Source organism: Hypomesus nipponensis, chromosome 9 (genome assembly GCF_054491055.1).
Source record: "Hypomesus nipponensis isolate SF chromosome 9, ASM5449105v1, whole genome shotgun sequence".
Classification (NCBI taxonomy): domain Eukaryota; kingdom Metazoa; phylum Chordata; class Actinopteri; order Osmeriformes; family Osmeridae; genus Hypomesus; species Hypomesus nipponensis.
Window position 1 is genome coordinate 891,594 of NC_140369.1, and position 21,208 is coordinate 912,801.

General features: G+C 52.3%; 1 protein-coding gene and 1 long non-coding RNA gene across 3 annotated transcripts in view; one reads left to right on the forward strand and one right to left on the reverse strand.

The window, feature by feature from the left end:
* magi3b (membrane associated guanylate kinase, WW and PDZ domain containing 3b) overlaps nt 1-14,025 on the forward strand; it is an 85,760-nt gene extending 71,735 nt beyond the window's left edge. Inside the window, exons 11-21 of the mRNA XM_084705161.1 lie at nt 6,098-6,129; nt 6,876-7,032; nt 8,692-8,786; nt 8,972-9,164; nt 9,291-9,479; nt 9,592-9,777; nt 10,234-10,321; nt 10,506-10,611; nt 10,698-10,835; nt 11,520-11,676; nt 12,993-14,025. Of these exons, the coding sequence (XP_084561287.1) occupies nt 6,098-6,129; nt 6,876-7,032; nt 8,692-8,786; nt 8,972-9,164; nt 9,291-9,479; nt 9,592-9,777; nt 10,234-10,321; nt 10,506-10,611; nt 10,698-10,835; nt 11,520-11,676; nt 12,993-13,915 (2,264 nt within the window). The 3' untranslated portion in view covers nt 13,916-14,025. The remainder of the gene's footprint in view (nt 1-6,097; nt 6,130-6,875; nt 7,033-8,691; nt 8,787-8,971; nt 9,165-9,290; nt 9,480-9,591; nt 9,778-10,233; nt 10,322-10,505; nt 10,612-10,697; nt 10,836-11,519; nt 11,677-12,992) is intronic.
* Nucleotides 14,026-17,061: 3,036 nt separating this feature from the next.
* LOC146272229 (uncharacterized) lies at nt 17,062-21,202 on the reverse strand. 2 transcript variants are annotated; one of them, XR_014766636.1, is made up of 3 exons: nt 21,079-21,202; nt 17,833-18,895; nt 17,062-17,358 (listed from the first exon to the last, which is right to left on the reverse strand). It is a non-coding gene; the product is annotated as an uncharacterized LOC146272229 (long non-coding RNA). The 2 variants fall into 2 exon arrangements; XR_014766637.1 differs by lacking the exon at nt 21,079-21,202 and adding an exon at nt 20,938-21,075.
* Between the last annotated feature and the right edge of the window lie 6 nt (nt 21,203-21,208).

A 21,208-nucleotide genomic window follows, 5' to 3' on the forward strand; every position in this document is an offset into this window, starting at 1 on the left:
AGGGGAGAGGTGGTGAGGGGAGAGGAGGTGAGGGGAGAGGAGGTGAGGGGAGAGGAGGTGAGGGGAGAGAGGAGGTGAGGGGAGAGGAGGTGAGGGGAGAGAGGAGGTGAGGGGAGAGGAGGTGAGGGGAGAGGTGGTGAGGGGAGAGGAGGTGAGGGGAGAGGAGGTGAGGGGAGAGGTGGTGAGGGGAGAGAGGAGGTGAGGGGAGAGGTGGTGAGGGGAGAGAGGAGGTGAGGGGAGAGGAGGTGAGGGGAGAGAGGTGAGGGGAGAGGAAGTGAGGGGAGAGAGAAGGTGAGGGGAGAGAGGAGGTGAGGGGAGAGGAGGTGAGGGGAGAGGGGGTGAGGGGAGAGAGGAGGTGAGGGGAGAGGTGGTGAGGGGAGAGAGGTGGTGAGGGGGGAGAGGAGGTGAGGGGAGAGAGGAGGTGAGGGGAGAGAGGAGGTGAGGGGAGAGAGGAGGTGAGGGGAGAGAGGAGGTGAGGGGAGAGAGGAGGTGAGGGAAGAGAGGTGGTGAGGGGGGAGAGGAGGTGAGGGGAGAGGAGGTGAGGGGAGAGGAAGTGAGGGGAGAGAGGAGGTGAGGGGAGAGAGGAGGTGAGAGGAGGTGAGGGGAGAGAGGAGGTGAGGTGAGGGGAGAGGAGGTGAGGGGAGAGAGGAGGTGAGGGGAGAGGTGGTGAGGGGAGAGGTGGTGAGGGGAGAGGAGGTGAGGGGAGAGGAGGTGAGGGGAGAGGAGAGGAGGTGAGGGGAGAGGAGGTGAGGGGAGAGGTGGTGAGGGAAGAGAGGTGGTGAGGGGAGAGAGGTGGTGAGGGGAGAGGAGGTGAAGGGAGAGGAGGTGAGGGGAGAGAGGAGGTGAGGTGAGGGGAGGTGAGGGGAGAGAGGAGGTGAGGGGAGAGGTGGTGAGGGGAGAGAGGAGGTGAGGGGAGAGGGGAGGTGAGGGGAGAGGTGGTGAGGGGAGAGAGGTGGTGAGGGGGGAGAGGAGGTGAGGGGAGAGAGGAGGTGAGGGGAGAGGAGGTGAGGGGAGAGAGGAGGTGAGGGGAGAGAGGAGGTGAGGGGAGAGGAAGTGAGGGGAGAGAGGAGGTGAGGGGAGAGAGGAGGTGAGGGGAGAGGAGGTGAGGGGAGAGAGGAGGTGAGGGGAGAGGTGGTGAGGGGAGAGGAGGTGAGGGGAGAGGAGGTGAGGGGAGAGAGGAGGTGAGGGGAGAGGAGGTGGTGAGGGGGGAGAGGAGGTGAGGGGAGAGAGGAGGTGAGGGGAGAGGTGGTGAGGGGAGAGGTGGTGAGGGGAGAGGAGGTGAGGGGAGAGGAGAGGAGGTGAGGGGAGAGGAGGTGAGGGGAGAGAGGAGGTGAGGGGAGAGGTGGTGAGGGAGGGAGGGGAGAGAGGAGGTGAGGGGAGAGGTGGTGAGGGAAGAGAGGTGGTGAGGGGAGAGAGGTGGTGAGGGGAGAGGAGGTGAAGGGAGAGGAGGTGAGGGGAGAGAGGAGGTGAGGTGAGGGGAGAGGAGGTGAGGGGAGAGAGGAGGTGAGGGGAGAGGTGGTGAGGGGAGAGAGGTGGTAAGGGGAGAGAGGAGGTGAGGGGAGAGGTGGTGAGGGGGGGAGGGGAGAGAGGAGGTGAGGGGAGAGGTGGTGAGGGAAGAGAGGTGGTGAGGGGAGAGAGGTGGTGAGGGGAGAGGAGGTGAAGGGAGAGGAGGTGAGGGGAGAGAGGAGGTGAGGTGAGGGGAGAGGAGGTGAAGGGAGAGAGGAGGTGAGGGGAGAGAAGAGGTGAGGGGGGAGAGGAGGTGAGGGGAGAGAGGAGGTGAGGGGAGAGAGGTGGTGAGGGGAGAGAGGAGGTGAAGGGAGAGAGGAGGTGAGGGGAGAGAGGAGGTGAGGGGGGAGAGGAGGTGAAGGGAGAGAGGAGGTGAGGGGAGAGAGGAGGTGAGGGGAGAGAGGAGGTGAGGGGAGAGGAGGTGAGGGGAGAGGAAGTGAGGGGAGAGAGGAGGTGAGGGGAGAGAGGAGGTGAGGGGAGAGGAGGTGAGGGGAGAGAGGAGGTGAGGGGAGAGGAGGTGAGGGGAGAGGTGGTGAGGGGAGAGGAGGTGAGGGGAGAGGAGGTGAGGGGAGAGAGGAGGTGAGGGGAGAGGAGGTGGTGAGGGGGGAGAGGAGGTGAGGGGAGAGAGGAGGTGAGGGGAGAGGTGGTGAGGGGAGAGGTGGTGAGGGGAGAGGAGGTGAGGGGAGAGGAGGTGAGGGGAGAGAGGAGGTGAGGGGAGAGGTGGTGAGGGAGGGAGGGGAGAGAGGAGGTGAGGGGAGAGGTGGTGAGGGAAGAGAGGTGGTGAGGGGAGAGAGGTGGTGAGGGGAGAGGAGGTGAAGGGAGAGGAGGTGAGGGGAGAGAGGAGGTGAGGTGAGGGGAGAGGAGGTGAGGGGAGAGAGGAGGTGAGGGGAGAGGTGGTGAGGGGAGAGAGGTGGTAAGGGGAGAGAGGAGGTGAGGGGAGAGGTGGTGAGGGGGGGAGGGGAGAGAGGAGGTGAGGGGAGAGGTGGTGAGGGAAGAGAGGTGGTGAGGGGAGAGAGGTGGTGAGGGGAGAGGAGGTGAAGGGAGAGGAGGTGAGGGGAGAGAGGAGGTGAGGTGAGGGGAGAGGAGGTGAAGGGAGAGAGGAGGTGAGGGGAGAGAAGAGGTGAGGGGGGAGAGGAGGTGAGGGGAGAGAGGAGGTGAGGGGAGAGAGGTGGTGAGGGGAGAGAGGAGGTGAAGGGAGAGAGGAGGTGAGGGGAGAGAGGAGGTGAGGGGGGAGAGGAGGTGAAGGGAGAGAGGAGGTGAGGGGAGAGAGGAGGTGAGGGAAGAGAGGTGGTGAGGGGGGAGAGGAGGTGAGGGGAGAGAGGAGGTGAGGGGAGAGAGGTGGTGAGGGGGGAGAGGAGGTGAGGGGAGAGAGGTGGTGAGGGGGGAGAGGAGGTGAGGGGAGAGAGGAGGTGAGGGGAGAGAGGAGGTGAGGGTGGAGAGGTGGTGGTGGTAGTGCTGACAGGAGGTGAGGGGGGGGGGAAGAGGTGGTGGACATCCTGAAGGAACTGCCGGTGGGGAGGGAGGAGTACCTTGACTATGGGCAGAAGGGGAGGGGATACCGTTACCATAGAAACAAGAGGAGTAGACAGCAGTACGTGTTCTACTTGTGTTCTTCTGAGTGTTCTGTGGCTTCTCTCTGGGAACAGGAAGTGTGAAAGGATTTCTGCTCCTGTACAATACAACATCATTTTTTTCGATAGGTTTCTGTCAAGGTGAACGTCTTTAACTCATGTTGGAGCTCAGATACATCCCTTTGAGGGAGATTATATCTCCCTCTCCACCTTTCCCTCCACTTCTCCCTTTCTCTCCACCTCTCTTCCCTTCTCTCCCTCCACTTATCTTCCCCTATCTCCACTTCTCCCTCCCTTTCTCCTTCTCTTTCTCCTTCTTTCCCTCTTTCTACATCTCTCTCCCTCTCTCAACCTATCTTCCCCTCTCTCCACCTCTCTCTCCCTTTCTCCACCTCTCCTTCTCTCTCCACCTCTCTCCCTTTCTCCATCTCTCCACCTCTCCCTTTCTCTCCACCTATCTTCCCCTCTCTCTACCTCTCTCTCCCTTTCTCCACCTCTCCCTCTCCCTTTCTCCACCTCTCCCTCTCTCTCCACCTCTCTCTCCCTTTCTCCATCTCTCCACCTCTCCCTTTCTCTCCACCTATCTTCCCCTCTCTCTACCTCTCTCTTCACCTGCTTTTCTCTGCATGATTGTTGTTCCACAGTAGAATGATGACATTCTACCAGTGGGTTCCAGTCACCTGATCCCAGTAATGATAGACATGTTAGTGGAGATAGATCCACCCTGACCATCACATTCGGAGAGCAGGAAACCACACACACACACATACACATACACACACACACCCCCGTGCCACTAGTCCTGTTAGTGTGTGCAGTCAGCCAGGGCTCTCAATGAGGAGAACTGCATGTTGCTGCAGCCTGAACAGGGGAGTTACATAAGAGGAGGGGGGAGGAGGGGAGAGGAGGGGGGGGGAGGGGGGGGGGGGGGGGAGGGGAGGGGAGCACCCTTCTCATGTCTCCCTCATCTATCTCCCTCGCCTGGGAGGAGACAGCAACACATGAGGATGAGGCCTGGATCTGCTTTGATCATCCTCACAGCACCAGGGGAGAGGTGGGGGAGGAGGGGGAGGAGGAGGCTGTTCACCATTGCTCCTCACAGCCCTTTTAACTACCGGAGATAATCCTTCTGTGGCCCTTAGTGTTGAGGTCCTCAAGGCGAACAGCTCCACACCCACGTCTCCCCCCTCCCACCCCGTCAATGATCACCCTCTACACCCCCCCCCCACATACACACACACACACACAGCTCAACCCAGGGTAAGGAGGGCAGGGTTCAGCCCTCAAGTGGAATAGCTCATGCCAGATTTAACCCTTGTTAGGTACGACTCTTTGGCTTGGAGGGTGGAGGAGAGCAGGGGCTGGGGGGGAGCAGGAGGAGAAGAGCAGATGAGATGGTGGGAGAAGAACAGAGAGGGAGGGATGGAGAGAGATGGAGAGGTGGATGCAGGAAGGGACAGAGATGGAGAGGTGGATGCAGGAAGGGACAGAGATGGAGAGGTGGATGCAGGAAGGGACAGAGATGGAGAGGTGGATGCAGGAAGGGACAGATGGAGAGGTGGATGCAGGAAGGGACAGAGATGGAGAGGTGGACGCAGGAAGGGACAGAGATGGAGAGGTGGATGCAGGAAGGGACAGAGATGGAGAGGTGGACGCAGGAAGGGACAGAGATGGAGAGATGGATGCAGGAAGGGAAAGAGATGGAGAGGTGGATGCAGGAAGGGACAGAGATGGAGAGGTGGATGCAGGAAGGGACAGAGATGGAGAGGTGGACGCAGGAAGGGACAGAGATGGAGAGGTGGACGCAGGAAGGGAGAGGAGGTGTCCTGGCTCCTCCAGTGGGCTGCTTGATAATGATGCCAGTTCCTGGGTGTGTGGTTGACCATGCAGGCCTGGTCTCTCTTCCACAGCATGCTCTGTTAACCCTGTATGCTGCTCTCTGTTCCAGGGGCTTTGCAGTGTGTGTGTGTGTGTGTCTGTGGAGCCTGAGTTGTTGCAACAGTCTGTGAGCCAGGATGTGTGTGTGTGTGCGTGCTGTAAAGTAAATGAGGAGAAAGAGCAGGATTGGTCATTGGATTTCATGCATGAATTTCTCTCTGCTTCTCTCACCCTCTCTTCCTCCCTCCATCTCTCTTTCTCTCTTCTCAAGTCTGTCCATGAGTTCCCACGTACATGTGCTATTCATCTTTAATAACCCAGAGATGGATGTTCACTGATGGAGTCACTCCGCTGCAGTTTCAACCCCCTGGAGTTCATTTCATCACAGCTTGGTTTTTCTTATTTGCTTCCCTGCTCTCCAGCGCTCTTCCTGTGAGATGGCACCCTCTGCTGGGGGGGATGCCAGTGTGTTCTCACCCAGTGTTGAAAATTAAGGGAGATTTAGCGACTTTTCACTTTCCCTAGCGACTAGCAACAAATGTAGTGATTTTCCACTATTTTGGCATTTTTATGTTTTTGTTGTTGAGCAGCAGCAAAATAACCTTTTACTGCTTTGTGAATGTCATCGCATTTGTCTTTCTTAGTGCTCTAGCATTTTCAGTCTTTATAGAAATAGGCTATATTTATCTTTGTTATCATAGCCATTGTCTATACGTAAGAACATCTAAAGATCTACAGGTTGACTCAATATACAACGTTGTTGCGTAAAATAGTATTTTATACATTTCAGACCATTGCTAGTTCTTCTAGTTAAACAAACAGGGTGTCAGTTTTCTTGTACGTTTCCCGATTTCTAATCAATAAACAATCTATCTAATCAAACAACAATTTGCAGAATTTAACCTTGTCTGTTGTCTGCTCACAACCAGTTAGTCATGTGGGTAGCAAGCTAGCTAACGTTATCCACAAATGTTAGCTTGACTCTGTTTCCCTAACCCATGTTTCGCTCCTTTCATGGTGATGTGAGTAATCAAATGTTCAGTGATGAGGTGGAGATTGTTGTCCGGCTAGATTCTTGTGAAAGCCGTTCCACATATATATACGATGTGTTAATTCCTTCTTTCCGTCTCGTCTCTCTGCAGGTCACACCACCCCTGTTAAGAGCCTCAAACCTGTGAGTCTAGAGTTATATTCCTCCTCTTCTCCTCCTACTCTCCTCCTCTTCCTCCTCCTCCCAAATACCTTTTTCTTTCAGTTAATCACCAACCTCGGCATCTAATTATATGTTTTGAAACAGAAGATTTAGATTTGAATGTTGATTTTATTTCAGCATGCCTCCTTTTGTTTGTTGTGAAAAGTGGTAATTTCTCTCATTCAGCGTTTATCTTCTCTGGTGATTGTCTGGGGTAGAGGGGTTCATGTGTTGAAGCGTGGAATGGCTGGGGGTGGGAGCATGGCTTTGTGTGTGTGTGTGTGTGTGTTCTAACTGGCTGATCTACATGAGAGGGGGTGTGTCTATGTACTGTGTGTGTTCTAACTGGCTGATCTGCATGAGGGGGGGTGTGTCTATGTACTGTGTGTGTTCTAACTGGCTGATGTGCATGAGGGGGGGGTGTGTCTATGTACTGTGTGTGTTCTAACTGGCTGATCTGCATGAGGGAGGGTGTGTCTATGTACTGTGTGTGTTCTAACTGGCTGATCTGCATGAGGGGGGGTGTGTCTATGTACTGTGTGTGTTCTAACTGGCTGATGTGCATGAGGGGGGGGTGTGTCTATGTACTGTGTGTGTTCTAACTGGCTGATGTGCATGAGGGGGGGGTGTGTCTATGTACTGTGTGTGTTCTAACTGGCTGATGTGCATGAGGGGGGGGTGTGTCTATGTACTGTGTGTGTTCTAACTGGCTGATGTGGGTGTGCCAGAAGCAGGAGATGACAGCTAGCACCCACAGTCTGGACTGTCTACCTGACTCCGCCCCCCAGCCCCTCCCCTACCACGCCCTCACGCTAGGCTCCGCCTCCCCCAAGAGGGATGCTACAGAGATGTACCTCAAGTCCCGTGCCCTGCTGGAGAGCAAGCGTGAGTACACAGGTAGACAGACAGGTAGACATGTAGACAGGTGGGCAGGTAGACAGACAGGTAGACATGTAGACAGGTGGGCAGGTAGACAGACAGGTAGACATGTAGACAGGTGGGCAGGTAGACAGACAGGTAGACATGTAGACAGGTGGGCAGGTAGACAGACAGGTAGACATGTAGACAGGTGGGCAGGTAGACAGACAGGTAGACGTGTAGACAGGTGGGCAGGTAGACAGACAGGTAGACATGTAGACAGGTGGGCAGGTAGACAGACAGGTAGACATGTAGACAGGTCGGCAGGTAGACAGACAGGTAGACACGTAGACAGGTGGGCAGGTAGACAGACAGGTAGACATGTAGACAGGTGGGCAGGTAGACAGACAGGTAGACGGGCAGGTAGACAGACAGGTACACATGTAGACAGGTGGGCAGGTAGACAGACAGGTAGACACGTAGACAGGTGGGCAGGTAGACAGACAGCTACACAGGTAGACAGGTGGGCAGGTAGACAGACAGCTACACAGGTAGACAGGTGGGCAGGTAGACAGACAGGTAGACACGTAGACAGGTGGGCAGGTAGACAGACAGGTAGACATGTAGACAGGTGGGCAGGTAGACAGACAGCTACACAGGTAGACAGGTGGGCAGGTAGACAGGTAGACACGTAGACAGGTGGGCAGGTGGGCAGGTAGACAGACAGCTACACAGGTAGACAGGTGGGCAGGTAGACAGACAGGTAGACACGTAGACAGGTGGGCAGGTAGACAGACAGATAGACAGGTGGGCAGGTAGACAGATAGGTAGACACGTAGACAGGTAGGCAGGTAGACAGACAGCTACACACGTAGACAGGTGGGCAGGTAGACAGACTGGTAGACGGGCAGGTAGACAGACAGGTACACATGTAGACAGGTGGGCAGGTAGACAGACAGGTAGACACGTAGACAGGTGGGCAGGTAGACAGACAGCTACACAGATAGACAGGTGGGCAGGTAGACAGACAGGTAGACACGTAGACAGGTGGGCAGGTAGACAGACAGGTAGACACGTAGACAGGTGGGCAGGTAGACAGACAGGTAGACACGTAGACAGGTGGGCAGGTAGACAGACAGCTACACACGTAGACAGGTGGGCAGGTAGACAGACAGGTAGACACGTAGACAGGTGGGCAGGTAGACAGACAGAGACACGTAGACAGGTGGGCAGGTAGACAGACAGGTAGACATGTAGACAGGTGGGCAGGTAGACAGACAGAGACACGTAGACAGGTGGGCAGGTAGACAGACAGCTACACACGTAGACAGGTGGGCAGGTAGGTGGGCAGCTACACACGAAGACAGTTGGGCAGGTAGACAGACAGGTAGACACGTGGGCAGGTAGACAGACAGCTACACAGGTAGACAGGTGGGCAGGTAGACAGACAGCTACACAGGTAGACAGGTGGGCAGGTAGACAGACAGGTAGACACGTAGACAGGTGGGCAGGTAGACAGACAGCTACAAAGGTTTTATTGATTAACTGGTTGGTGGCTGTCTGACTGAATTATTGTGAGAATCTGATCAATTTCAATGACTGTGACGTACTCAGCAATGTTGTCTGCGTATGATCGGACCTCAAGTGGGCTGTCTGACCCCTGTCTGACCCCTGACCTGTGTGCAGAACCCTTCACCAGAGACCTGGATGTGTTCATCAAGAGGGACCAGGAGACGGGCTTCGGTTTCCGTGTCCTGGGAGGAGAGGGTCCGGAGCAGCCAGTAAGATCCTCCAGGAACACTGCTGCTGGAATGTAGCCTTTATGTTTCTGTGGTTATCTTCCCAGACGAGCACACCATCTGAACAAGCACCCATTGACTTCCTGTCTCATTTGACTTCCTGTGTTCTCTGAGTTCTGGTCACTTCCTGTCACCTCTCACTTCCTGTCCCCTCGTCCCCGTGCCAGGTGTACATCGGTGCCATCATCGCCATGGGAGCAGCAGAGAAGGATGGGCGTCTGCGAGCAGGAGACGAGCTCATCGGCATCGACGGCATCATGGTGAAGGGACGCTCACACAAGCAGGTGCTCGATCTGATGACCAACGCTGCACGCAACGGACAGGTGCTGCTGACCGTCCGTAGGAAGGTCATCTACAGAGGTCAGCACACACACATACACACACACTCATATACATAAACACACACACACACACTCATATACGGTGATGTCCAGAGGTCAGTCTTCCAGTAGCGCGTCAGGCTGTGTGTGTGTGTGTGTGTTCCAGATGCCACGGAGGAGGAGACCTTTCAGAGCCTGTCCCCAGCACTGGTCAACGGCTCCCCCCGCCTGCCCCGCCTACAGACGCCCTTCAGCGGCTTGGACCAGCCCTCCTTCGACATCACGCTGCACCGCAGGGACAGCGAGGGCTTCGGATTCGTCATTCTCACGTCCAAGAGCCGCCCCCCTCTGGGAGGTCAGAGCAGCACCCTATCCCTGCGTGTGACATCATCACCCTCATCTCCTGCCCTGTGTTCTAGAATCTGCTCTGACGGTATGCATCTCCCTCCGTGTGTGTGTGTGTGCAGTGATCCCTCATAAGATCGGCCGCATCATCGAGGGCAGCCCGGCAGAGCGCTGCGGCGTGCTGAACGTGGGAGACCGCATCTCCGCGGTGAACGGGCGCTCCATCATGGAGCTGTCACACAACGACATCGTGCTGCTCATCAAGGACGCTGGCCTCTGTGTCACACTCACAGTGGTACCCGAGGATGGTGAGGGGGAGGGGGGGAGGAGGAGGGGAGGATAGGGAGGTTACTGTTAGTGTATACATGCTGATGGTTAGTGTATACATGCTGATGGTTAGTGTATACATGCTGATGGTTAGTGTATACATGCTGATGGTTAGTGTATACATGCTTATGGTTAGTGTATACATGCTGATGGTTAGTGTATACATGCTGATGGTTAGTGTATACATGCTGATGGTTAGTGTATACATGCTGATGGTTAGTGTATACATGCTGATCGTTAGTGTATACATGCTGATGGTTAGTGTATACATGCTGATGGTTAGTGTATACATGCTGATGGTTAGTGTATACATGCTAATGGTTAGTGTATACATGCTGATGGTTAGTGTATACATGCTAATGGTTAGTGTTAGTGTGTGCATGCTGATGGTTAGTGTATACATGCTGATGGTGTTTGTTGGTGTTTGTGTGTTTCAGAGTACAAGGGCCCCCCGTCAGGAGCCAGCTCAGCTAAGCAGAGCCCCGCCCCCCAGCACAGGACCCTGTCTGCCCAACAGGACGAGCAGTAAGACCTGTGTGTGTGTGTGTGTGGGTGTGTAGGTGTGTGTGTGTACATTATATGTTGTGTGTGAATTTACGGTGTGTGTGTAGATCATGTGCAAGTGTGTTTAAGTTAAGAGTGTGTAAGTAGGTGTGTAACAGCGCTGTGTGAGTGTGTGATTGCTAAGTAACAGCGCTGTGTGTTTCAGTTTCAACTTGGACCTGGAGGAGAACAGAGAGGAAGTCAGCTGGTCAGAATACAAGACACTTCCTGTGGGCAACCAAGGAACACTGTGTGTTACAGGCCCCAAACAGGCAAGCCCTCCCTCCGTATCTACCTAGCACTCTGGTACAAATCTAGGACAGCACTAATGTGTGTGTGTGTATGTGTGTGTGAGCAGGACTGCCTGACAGTGGAGCTGGATCGGGGAGAGAGGGGGTTTGGGTTCAGCCTGCGCGGGGGGACAGAGTACAACATGGGGCTGTACATCCTGCGCCTGGCTGAGGACGGGCCAGCCCAGCTGGACGGCAGGATCAGAGTGAGTCTGACCCTGTGGAGGGCTGTTGGTGTGTACGTGTGTGTTTGTATGTGTGTGTTAGGTGTGTGTGTGTGTACCCAGATTAGAGCTTTGTAGAGTAACAACAGCATTTACATGAAGACTCTCTGGGCCTCATGTACTAACTAATGACTAAATGTAAATGTACTAACGCTTTTGCGCCCACTTCAGGCATATTTGTTTCGCAATGTGCGCTTAAAAGCATGGAGAGGTATGTACAAACATGCCGCACTGAGGTAAAAGCGCAGACTGCCTGTTGCAGGAACTGAAAATGGCAAATTTTGCTTTTCCGTGTCATGCATATACATTCAGGGGGGGGGGGGGGAGCGCACCTCTGTTATGCTTTTTAAAAGCAGGTGTAAACCAGGATGCACATATGCCTCCTGGTGAAATGGAAGCCGTAACCCGAGCAAGACGAAGACATAGGCCACAGGATGTTTGCCACAAGGATCACACTTTTTGAATTGAGTGAACACAAAATCATTACGTGTTACAGATTAAGAAGCCATGCAATATTATAGTTACTGGAAGATGTGCGGGTTGGCCATGGCGCTAATAACGCTTCGTTTGCGAATGTACGTAGATGAGGCCCACTGTCTCTTGGTGTTTCATTAATGTTAATCTTGAGTAATCAAGATACCTGTGTGTGTGTGTGTGTGTGTGCAGGTGGGGGACCAGATAGTGGAGATCAACGGTGAGCCCACCCAGGGCATCTCTCACACCCGGGCCATAGAGCTGATCCAGGCTGGGGGCAGTAAGGTTCTGCTGCTCCTCTGCCCCGGGGCAGGCCTGGCACAGGACAGCAGTGAGTCTGCACTTCCTGGTACACCTCACTCACTTCCTGCTACACCTCACTCACTTCCTGCTACACCTCACACTCACTTCCTGGTACACTTCATGCTCACTTCCTGGTACACCTCACTCACTTCCTGGTACACCTTATGCTGACTTCCTGGTACACATCATGCTCACTTCCTGGTATACCTCACTCACTTCCTGGTACACCTCAAACTCACTTCCTGCTACACCTCACTCACTTCCTGGTACACCTCACTCACTTCCTGCTACACCTCACTCACTTCCTAGTACACCTCACTCACTTCCTGGTACACCTCACACTCACTTCCTAGTACACCTCACTCACTTCCTGGTACACCTCACTCACTTCCTGGTACACCTCTCACTCACTTACTAGTACACCTCACTCACTTCCTGGTACACCTCACTCACTTCCTGGTACACCTCACACTCACTTCCTGCTACACCTCACTCACTTCCTGGTACACCTTGCGATCTAAGTAATTTTATAATGGACATCAACATGGACCAGTTAACTGAATGGACGAATGCACAATTAGCCAAACACTACTACTGGATTACACTGGGTATAAATGTGGATAACAATTCAGCTGTCAAGTGCTTACATGAGTTTATGGAGATTCTAATTTGTCTGCAGGTCCATTATGTTGTAGCTTTTAAGGATAATCACTCCATTCATTCATAATCGTTGACTCAACCTACTGTTGTGTTTTTGAATTGGTTAGAATGAGTGGGGGTTCCTGGCTGTTTCTAACAGCTTAACTGTTCTCTTTCTGTCTATCACTCTCTTCCTCCATATGTCTAATTCTAATTTCCGTCCCCCTCTCTTTCCCTTCCCCTTTCTCTCCCCCTCTATCCCTCTCTTCCCCCTTCCTCTCACGTCCTCTCTTTCTTTCTTTCTTTCTCCACCTCACCCCTCCTCCACTCTCCTCTCTCCCCCTTGCCCCTCCTCTCTCCCTCCCCCACCCTCTCCCTCCCTCCCCCTCCCCCACCCCCTCCTCTCTCTCTCCCTCCCCCTCCTCTCTCCCTCCTCTCTCTCTCCCTCCCCCTCCCCCACCCTCTCCCTCCCTCCCCCTCCTCTCTCCCTCCTGCAGGCAGCACAGGCTCATCTGGGTGCTATTTCTCCACTGAGCACCAGTACTGACCGCCTGGCTGCTCTCACCACTCTGCCCTCTCCTCCCTGGTAAACCCCTCCTCCTTTTCTTCTAAACCTTGCTCTCTATCCCTGACCCTGTATCTGACCCTGTATCTGACCCTGATCCTGTATCTGACCCTGTATCTGACCCTGACCTTGTCTTTGACCCCCTGTCCTGGTTCCAGGTCTGCGGGCACCGACCGCCATTTCACCCGCTAGTTCGCCCAGAGACACGCCTCCCCTCCTCTCTCCTCTCCACGCCAGCTCCACCATCTCAGGTTCCTCTGCCCCCCCGGCCCCCCGTCCCCACACCAGCAGGGGCCCAGGGGAGGGGGGCAGGGAGCAGGGGGACCAGCCGGAGGACAGTCCGCCCCCCAACAGCCTCTCCACCCACCGTCAGGAACCCAGACGCCCAAAGTCAGCAGGGGACACACAGTCCCTCCCCAAAGCCAAAGAGCGCTCAAACAGTCCCAAAAAACACGAGAGGAGTAAACAGGAAGTGGAACGAAGCAAGACAAACAGGAAGTCCCACCCACAGGAAGAAAGCAGGTCCCCCAGCCCCAGGAAGGCACCTGGAGCTGGACAGGAAGTGGCAAGCAGTTATCAGCAGGAAGACAGACCACAAAGGCAGCAGAGGAAGGATGCCAGCGGAGAGGGCTTTAAAAAAAAGAAGTCCACTAAACGAGGGGATGCCAGGGGCAGGAGCTGTCGGGGGGGCAAGGAGGGTGAGGCTGCCTCTGAGCTGGTCGCTAGTAGCGAGAGGACCGGGGCCGAGGCCCGGCGTGACCCTCCCAGGGAGAAGCAGGGGGGAGGGTGGGGAGAGGCAGGCACAAGGGCTTCTGAGGGGAGGAGCCAAGCCAGCAAAGACCCGGGTCGGGAGGTCAGGAAAGCAGAGACTGGCGAAAGAGAGGAGAGGAGCGGGAGGGAAAGCAAGACTTCCTCTAAAGAGCAGTGGAGCAGAGAGGAGGCTGCGGCCACCTCCCCTTGCAGCTCCCAGGGGCCTCCTGCCCCCCCCAACCCCAGGGCCCCCCTGAGCCCGGGCCCCTGGAGAGTGCCCTGCTCTGCCAGGATCTTGTCCCACGCCGAGGCGCTGAGGGACCCGCTCTGACAGACCTCCACATACGGCCCAACTCAAAACCAAACCTACAACTGTTTTTCTTCATTTTAGAGTGCTGGTGATTTTTTGGGGTGGGGTGTGGTGGGTTGGGGTGTGGTGGGGTGGGGTGTGGTGGGGTGGGGGCTGTTTTGACTTGAAGCTCCTTCTGTCCTCGGTGTCCTCAATGTTCCTGTGCAGGACTTGGGTCTTACCTCTTTGACAGTGCATCTGCATGTAGCACAACTGATCTCTTTCTCTCTCTCCTTTTTTTTCTAACTCTCTTTTCTTTCCCCCGTTTGTCAGCGCAGGGCCATAGTCAGACTAACTCTTCCTGATGTGAATATATGTGCCAATCTGGGGATGTCGACTATAGACAGCCAGGCCTCAGCTGTGACGATGCAACCTTCCCATATGCAACTGAGGACAGGAGCCCTGCCTCCGACCTGCTCCGAGGTCTTTGGGTTTAGGAGGGTTAGCCCCGCCCCCACCTCCACCGGTGTCTTCGCTCAGTTGCATGCCACGTCCACGCATCTTCTGTTTTTTCTTGCACACTTCCGTTCAGCGGCACTGCGGATGCCTGCTCCTGCTTTTAGGTAGATCACTATGATGACCATGTGACCTTCTGTCCAGGCAGGGCTGAGTCCAGACACCAGTCCTTCCCAGGATTTTAGACTGTTCCAAGACTATTGTAGAGACAATTCCTTCTCGTTATAAAATATATCACTACAGACGACCAGAAGCTTGTGGTTTGAGATATTGTTTACTACGTGTATGATTACCTTATGTGTAATTTATTTAAATTCTAGATTAATATGTGTATCTGTAGCCGTACTGAAACACTCCACATTTTGCTCTAGATCTCAGAGGTCGGTTGGGACCGATCTTCTCATCTATCCTACTTCTAGTAACTTTCATGGGTCTTCACACAAATTGCCATGCGTTTACGACAAGTTTGCCATTGCTCAAAATATGTGTTTTTATTGTGGACAAAAATGTGAGAATTGTCATATTTAACAGTTTTGGTGTTTTACCGGTCTGTTTAATTGCACTACACACTTTCCTGCGTAGCGTTCTAGGACCACTAGGACATGTGACTGCTCAGAGAGTCTGATCTCTACAGGTGTGTGGGGTCTGATCTCTACAGGTGTGTGGGGTCTGATCTCTACAGGTGTGTGGGGTCTGATCTCTACAGGTGTGTGGGGTCTGATCTCTACAGGTGGGTGGAGTCTGATCTCTACAGGTGTGTGGGGTCTGATCTCTACAGGTGGGTGGGGTCTGATCTCTACAGGTGTGTGGGGTCTGATCTCTACAGGTGTGTGGGGTCTGATCTCTACAGGTGGGTGGAGTCGGATCTCTACAGGTGTGTGGGGTCTGATCTCTACAGGGTGGGTGGGGTCTGATCTCTACAGGTGTGTGGAGTCTGATCTCTACAGGTGGGTGGAGTCTGATCTCTACAGGTGTGTGGGGTCTGATCTCTACAGGTGTGTGGGGTCTGATCTCTACAGGTGTGTGGGGTCTGATCTTTACAGGTGTGTGGGGTCTGATCTCTACAGGTGTGTGGGGTCTGATCTCTACAGGTGGGTGGAGTCTGATCTCTACAGTTTGTTGAATCACATGACTCTGCCATTGTTGTTGTTGTTGTTGTTGTTTACTGAAGATGTGCTGTTACAAGACAGATACTAGTTCATTGATTAGAACCCTCAGTAATACTATGTTTTAGGGTTTAGGGTGTGATGCGCTGGTCTGACGAGGGCTGAGGTTGCCATGGGAGAAGCTCAGGGATGTGATCAAGCAGCACTACCAGGCAGGGGAGGCTTGTTTAGAAAGATGTTGCTGCAGGCCTGGGTGGGGCTGAGCGCCACAGTGGGACTGGTCAACACAGATGGCTCTGCTCTAAACACAGAATCAAGCGGCCTGTAAGCAGGCACTGAATAATACATGAGACAATTGGTGGCAAGTTCAGTGCAGTTGGATTGTGTGTCTCCTGGAGGGTGTTTCAGGGTCCAGACCAGCCAGATCATGGTGTTTCATCAGGGTCCAGACCAGCCAGATCATGGTGTTTCATCAGGGTCCAGACCAGCCAGATCATGGTGTTTCATCAGGGTCCAGACCAGCCAGATCATGGTGTTTCATCAGGGTCCAGACCAGCCAGATCATGGTGTTTCATCAGGGTCCAGACCAGCCAGATCATGGTGTTTCATCAGGGTCCAGACCAGCCAGATCATGGTGTTTCATCAGGGTCCAGACCAGCCAGATCATGGTGTTTCATCAGGGTCCAGACCAGCCAGATCATGGTGTTTCATTAGGGTCCAGACCAGCCAGATCATGGTGTTTCAGGGTCCAGACCAGCCAGATCATGGTGTTTCATCAGGGTCCAGACCAGCCAGATCATGGTGTTTCAGGGTCCAGACCAGCCAGATCATGGTGTTTCATCAGGGTCCAGACCAGCCAGATCATGGTGTTTCATCAGGGTCCAGACCAGCCAGATCATGGTGTTTCATCAGGGTCCAGACCAGCCAGATCATGGTGTTTCATCAGGGTCCAGACCAGCCAGATCATGGTGTTTCATCAGGGTCCAGACCAGCCAGATCATGGTGTTTCATCAGGGTCCAGACCAGCCAGATCATGGTGTTTCATCAGGGTCCAGACCAGCCAGATCATGGTGTTTCATCAGGGTCCAGACCAGCCAGATCATGGTGTTTCATCAGGGTCCAGACCAGCCAGATCATGGTGTTTCATCAGGGTCCAGACCAGCCAGATCATGGTGTTTCAGGGTCCAGACCAGCCAGATCATGGTGTTTCATCAGGGTCCAGACCAGCCAGATCATGGTGTTTCAGGGTCCAGACCAGCCAGATCATGTATTTACTCCTCTTCTTCTCTCACTCCTGCCTGTGTTGGAACCATATACTGTCTCTGTATCATAATGTGGCCTTGCATTCCTTCATTAGACAACTCCTTCTCCTTGTCTCTCTACATTTTGTTGGTAAAGTAGATGTAAATGTTTGTATATTGTACAGCACATTTATAAATACTTGCCGAGTCTTTCGGGGGAATAATAGAGATATATACAAAACCGCTCCATTATTTTTTTATGTAAAAAAACCCCCAAAAGAATATCTAAAAGGGATGAAAAGCAGATGACCTCAACATGGTGTTTTGTTCATGCACTGACTAATAAAGTTTTACTGAAAACAACTGCATGTAGTATGTGGTTTGTTCTCAGGTGATAGATCTGGTATAACTAAAAACAAAAATGAATACACATTTAACCTTACAATATTTATTTGCTAGAACTACATGACGAGTTTTATAAAGGAAGACGTACAACCTGCTGGTACCATGGCAGAGCTTGTTGTCATGGCAGCCGGTAGCCTTGGCGATGGTCCCAGAGGCTGTCCCGGTTCTTGTTGGTGTTGATGCGGGCAGGACGGCTGTCTCGGTAACCAGCCCTGTTCTGAGGTAGCCATGAAACAGAAGTCATGCAATACTGTCTTATAAGATAGCTGCTTTTAATGTGGGACTGTTTTTTTCAGACATAACCTACTGTGCATTTCTCTTAATAAAGAAAAAGAAGCTTAATATCCTGCTCTGTACATGATCTGTTTCTTTATTTTTTTACATTTTGTTCATAACTGCTGAAATTAAAGTTTCTATATGACATTTTCGGTTTGAAAATTCTGAACGTTATCTCTGTTTACACGCTTAGCTTTTAATTAATATTTCCTGCCTCAGGGCTGAAAATGAAGGCTTTACACAAGTGCACAGTCTCTCAACAGTCAGATGAACTTGCATGCAGTCAATGGCCTTAATTAATATCTCATTTTATTATTATCTAATTTCATTATTTCAAGTTCAGACTTGTCATAGCACGAGTCAGCATTTTGCTGCCTCAGACAGAGATAGCAGCCAAGTCCAAAGTGTTCCCTACCAGATCAGCAGTGTGGCAGAGACATGCGGCGTGCCCCTGTAAGGCAGCCTTCCCAGTGTGCCCCTGTAAGGCAGCCTTCCCAGCGTGCCCCTGTAAGGCAGCCTTCCCAGCGTGCCCCTGTAAGGGGCATTGCGGGTAGCCAAAACATGAAGAATACATTGTGAAAAGTGCTAATGGGTAGAACCAGAAGAGTATATAGTTCAACAAATTACAATTAAACAACATGATCCTCGAAAGTGCTAGAGTACCTGGAGGAAAGCAAGCAACAATAATATAATTCACAGCGAGTACAAGTAGTTACAACTAACCAACGAGTGCAACAAGTCCCTCAATAAGTATCATTGTGTTCCTGGAGGAAATACACTAACGTCTGATCCAACAAATCTTTCTTAAGTACCGTTGTACTCCCGGAACAAGTGCGTCTTTAGCCTTTTCTTGAAGGTGGAGAGACAGTCAGTGTCTCTGATGGAGGTGGGGAGATGATTCCACCATTGGGGGGCCAGACAGGAGAAGAGCTTGTGTTGGGACCGGGCGCTCTTGAGTGGTGGGACCACCAGACAGTTGTCAGAAGAAGACTGTAGGTGGGGGTGTAAGGCTGGAAGAGAGACTTGATGTAGTCGGGTGCAGTCCTGTTCACCGCTCGGAAGGTCAGTACCAGGGTCTTGAATCTGATACGGGCCGTGATGGGAAGCCAGTGGAGGGAGATGAGGAGCGGGGTAACATGGGAGCGTCTGGGTAGATTGAAGATCAGGCGGGCTGCTGCGTTCTGAATCCTCTGGAGAGGGCGGGTTGCACATGCTGAGAGACCGGCGAGAAGCGAGTTGCAGTAGTCCAACTTAGAGAGGATAAGTGCTTGGACTATCAGCTGGGTGGAGTGCTCAGACAGGAATCTACGTGACTGGGAGACCGCAGCAATGTGGGTTGTGAGGGGAGCTCGTCATCTATGGTCACCCCGAGGTTCCTGGCAGAAGATGAAGGGGTCACCGTCGCAGATCCCAGGGTGATTGAGAGACCGTGGCATTGTGGGAAATGGAGGGTTTGGCCAGGATGATGGGAAGTTGCTCTGAGAGAGAAAGTTAGAAAGTTGATTACATACAGCACATTCAATAATTTTTTTAAAGAAGGGTAACAGTGATACTGGTCTGTAGTTGTGGAGGACGGCAGGGTTAAGGGAGGGGTTTTTGAGTAGGTCTGCAACACTGCCCTCCCACCAGAGGGAGCTATAATACAACCACGGGGGTATAATAGTAGGAAGCCTGCCTGATAGGAAGAGCATATACAGGCTAACCACTTACTCAAGCAATAATTTACAAATAATCCAGCTTAATGTCAATAGTTGTCTGCAGGGTTTTTAGGGCCCTAAACAAAAATAGTGTAGGGGGCCCATTGATTTGGGGGAACGGGGGGGGTGGGGGGGGGTGGCAAACCAATCGCAGGGCCCTAAACAAATATTTAGTTTTTTTTCTTGGGTCGGGCCGGCCCTGGTTATCTGACAGGTTTTATTCCAGTCACGCAATGAAGATCTGTCAGGATATGTAGTATTCTAATTTAGAAGTGACCGGTACTCTTCAACACTAGCGTGTCTGGGCGGGGGGGCGGGTGTGGTCTTGTTACTCAGTTAACTTTTCTGGAAACGCTCACGGTGGAAACTATGTACCCGTCGGGGAGTGAAGTGGCCAAGTCTGGACAATTTAACTGGGTTCATGCGAAGGGTGTGTGTGTGTGCGTGCAGAGATAAGCACTATGCCACATGTTTATGTGGGCAGACTGTTTTAAACTAAATGAACCTTTAAAAGGATATAAAGGAAGGTGTGGGTCATTTACTGGTTTGGGAATTTGAGGTAGCCTAACTGTTCCCATCCAATGTTTGATAGTGAGAGAGGGGGAGGGGAAAGGCACCAACAAGCTGTCTTATCATGCACTAACACTCCTCATGTGAAAAGAATCACTACTGCCCACCTGGCAAACAGACATCACTGGCATGTGGCTCTTATGGGCCACATACTCTTAACTTTGTAAACATATTTTCTTCCTTGAGACATCATCCAGTTTGAACCTAATTGTGATTGGAAACAGCTGTGAAGCATCAGTTGCACGTACAGTCTTGAATTACACATTATTCCTCGCAAGTCAGGGAGATGTGTGCATTTTGTGTCTTAAACCCTGATCTTATTTTATTATTTATGTCCCCTAGGTATTGGTTTTGGGCTTGTAACTTTGAAACCCTACTGCGCAGGCTTTGTATTCATTTCGTTGACTTAAGAGGACATCCTGGGCTTTCGCTAGGATCAAAACACATTTCTAATGTCACAAATGACCTCAAGAAAAGCCATGTCATTCCAGTCATAGCTGCATAACTATATCAAGAAATGTTGTGACATTGATTTGACTTAAAACGGGTTTTATCAAAACCCATAGGCCTACACTATGTTGAGGGTGCTGACAAGGCATTCCAGTGGGAGCATTGGATTTCTCAAACAACAAGACAATCTGTCAGTGTCTGAGCTAATGAGTCTGGTGTACACCGCCCTTAAAGGGGTTTCCCGAGTCTGTGAGGCAATGTAGGGCCTCCTAGTTGGTGTAAACCCTGGAATGTTACTATGACAATATACCACAACATCAGAGAATGTGACTCATAGCTAGCACCAGCCGTAACATTTCTCGGAAAAAGAAATGAGAAAAAGAAAAAACTGAATATTTTCAGTTTGGATGTGCAGCCTACAAACAACATTGTTGTCATAGATACTCTTGTAAGTCTAAGCATGCTGTTTATGTTGAGTATCAATCTGGACAACTGTGCCCAACTAAAAAAACTCGCCCCCGTATTTGTCTAACAAGTAGGTACTAGACTACCTCTAGCCTAGAGCTTGGCTAGACGAGACAGTAGGCTATCCTATCTAACCCATACAGTTATCGACAAAAATACAATATAACGACATTTCTCAATGTGGACTGCCATCCATAACGTAGTAAATTAGCCTGTATATGCGAGCGAAACGGGGACAAAAACTGATCAAGATACATCCTTTCCCCAGAATTAAGCGTGGTCAGACATTTGTTGGACTCGACAAACCAGTCTCAACGAGGGAACACCACTGGACACACCCATCAGGAGTTGCCGTCCCTAGAGATCCAGGCACCGGCTTGAACATAATGATATCCGCGTTGGGACTGGAACAGTGGAATACAAACGCGGAGCTGGATATTAAATATTAAACGAGTATAACGGTACTAAGGACAAGTTACCAGTCAAAGTCGAAGAGCGGCGTGTTGTTGTTGTGCACCCGTTCTGCCGAGGCGCGCGAGAGGAGTTGTACAGCGCGTGGAGCAGTGTTGTATTTTGAAAGACAGTTGCTGTCTGTCACCGGGCTGTTAC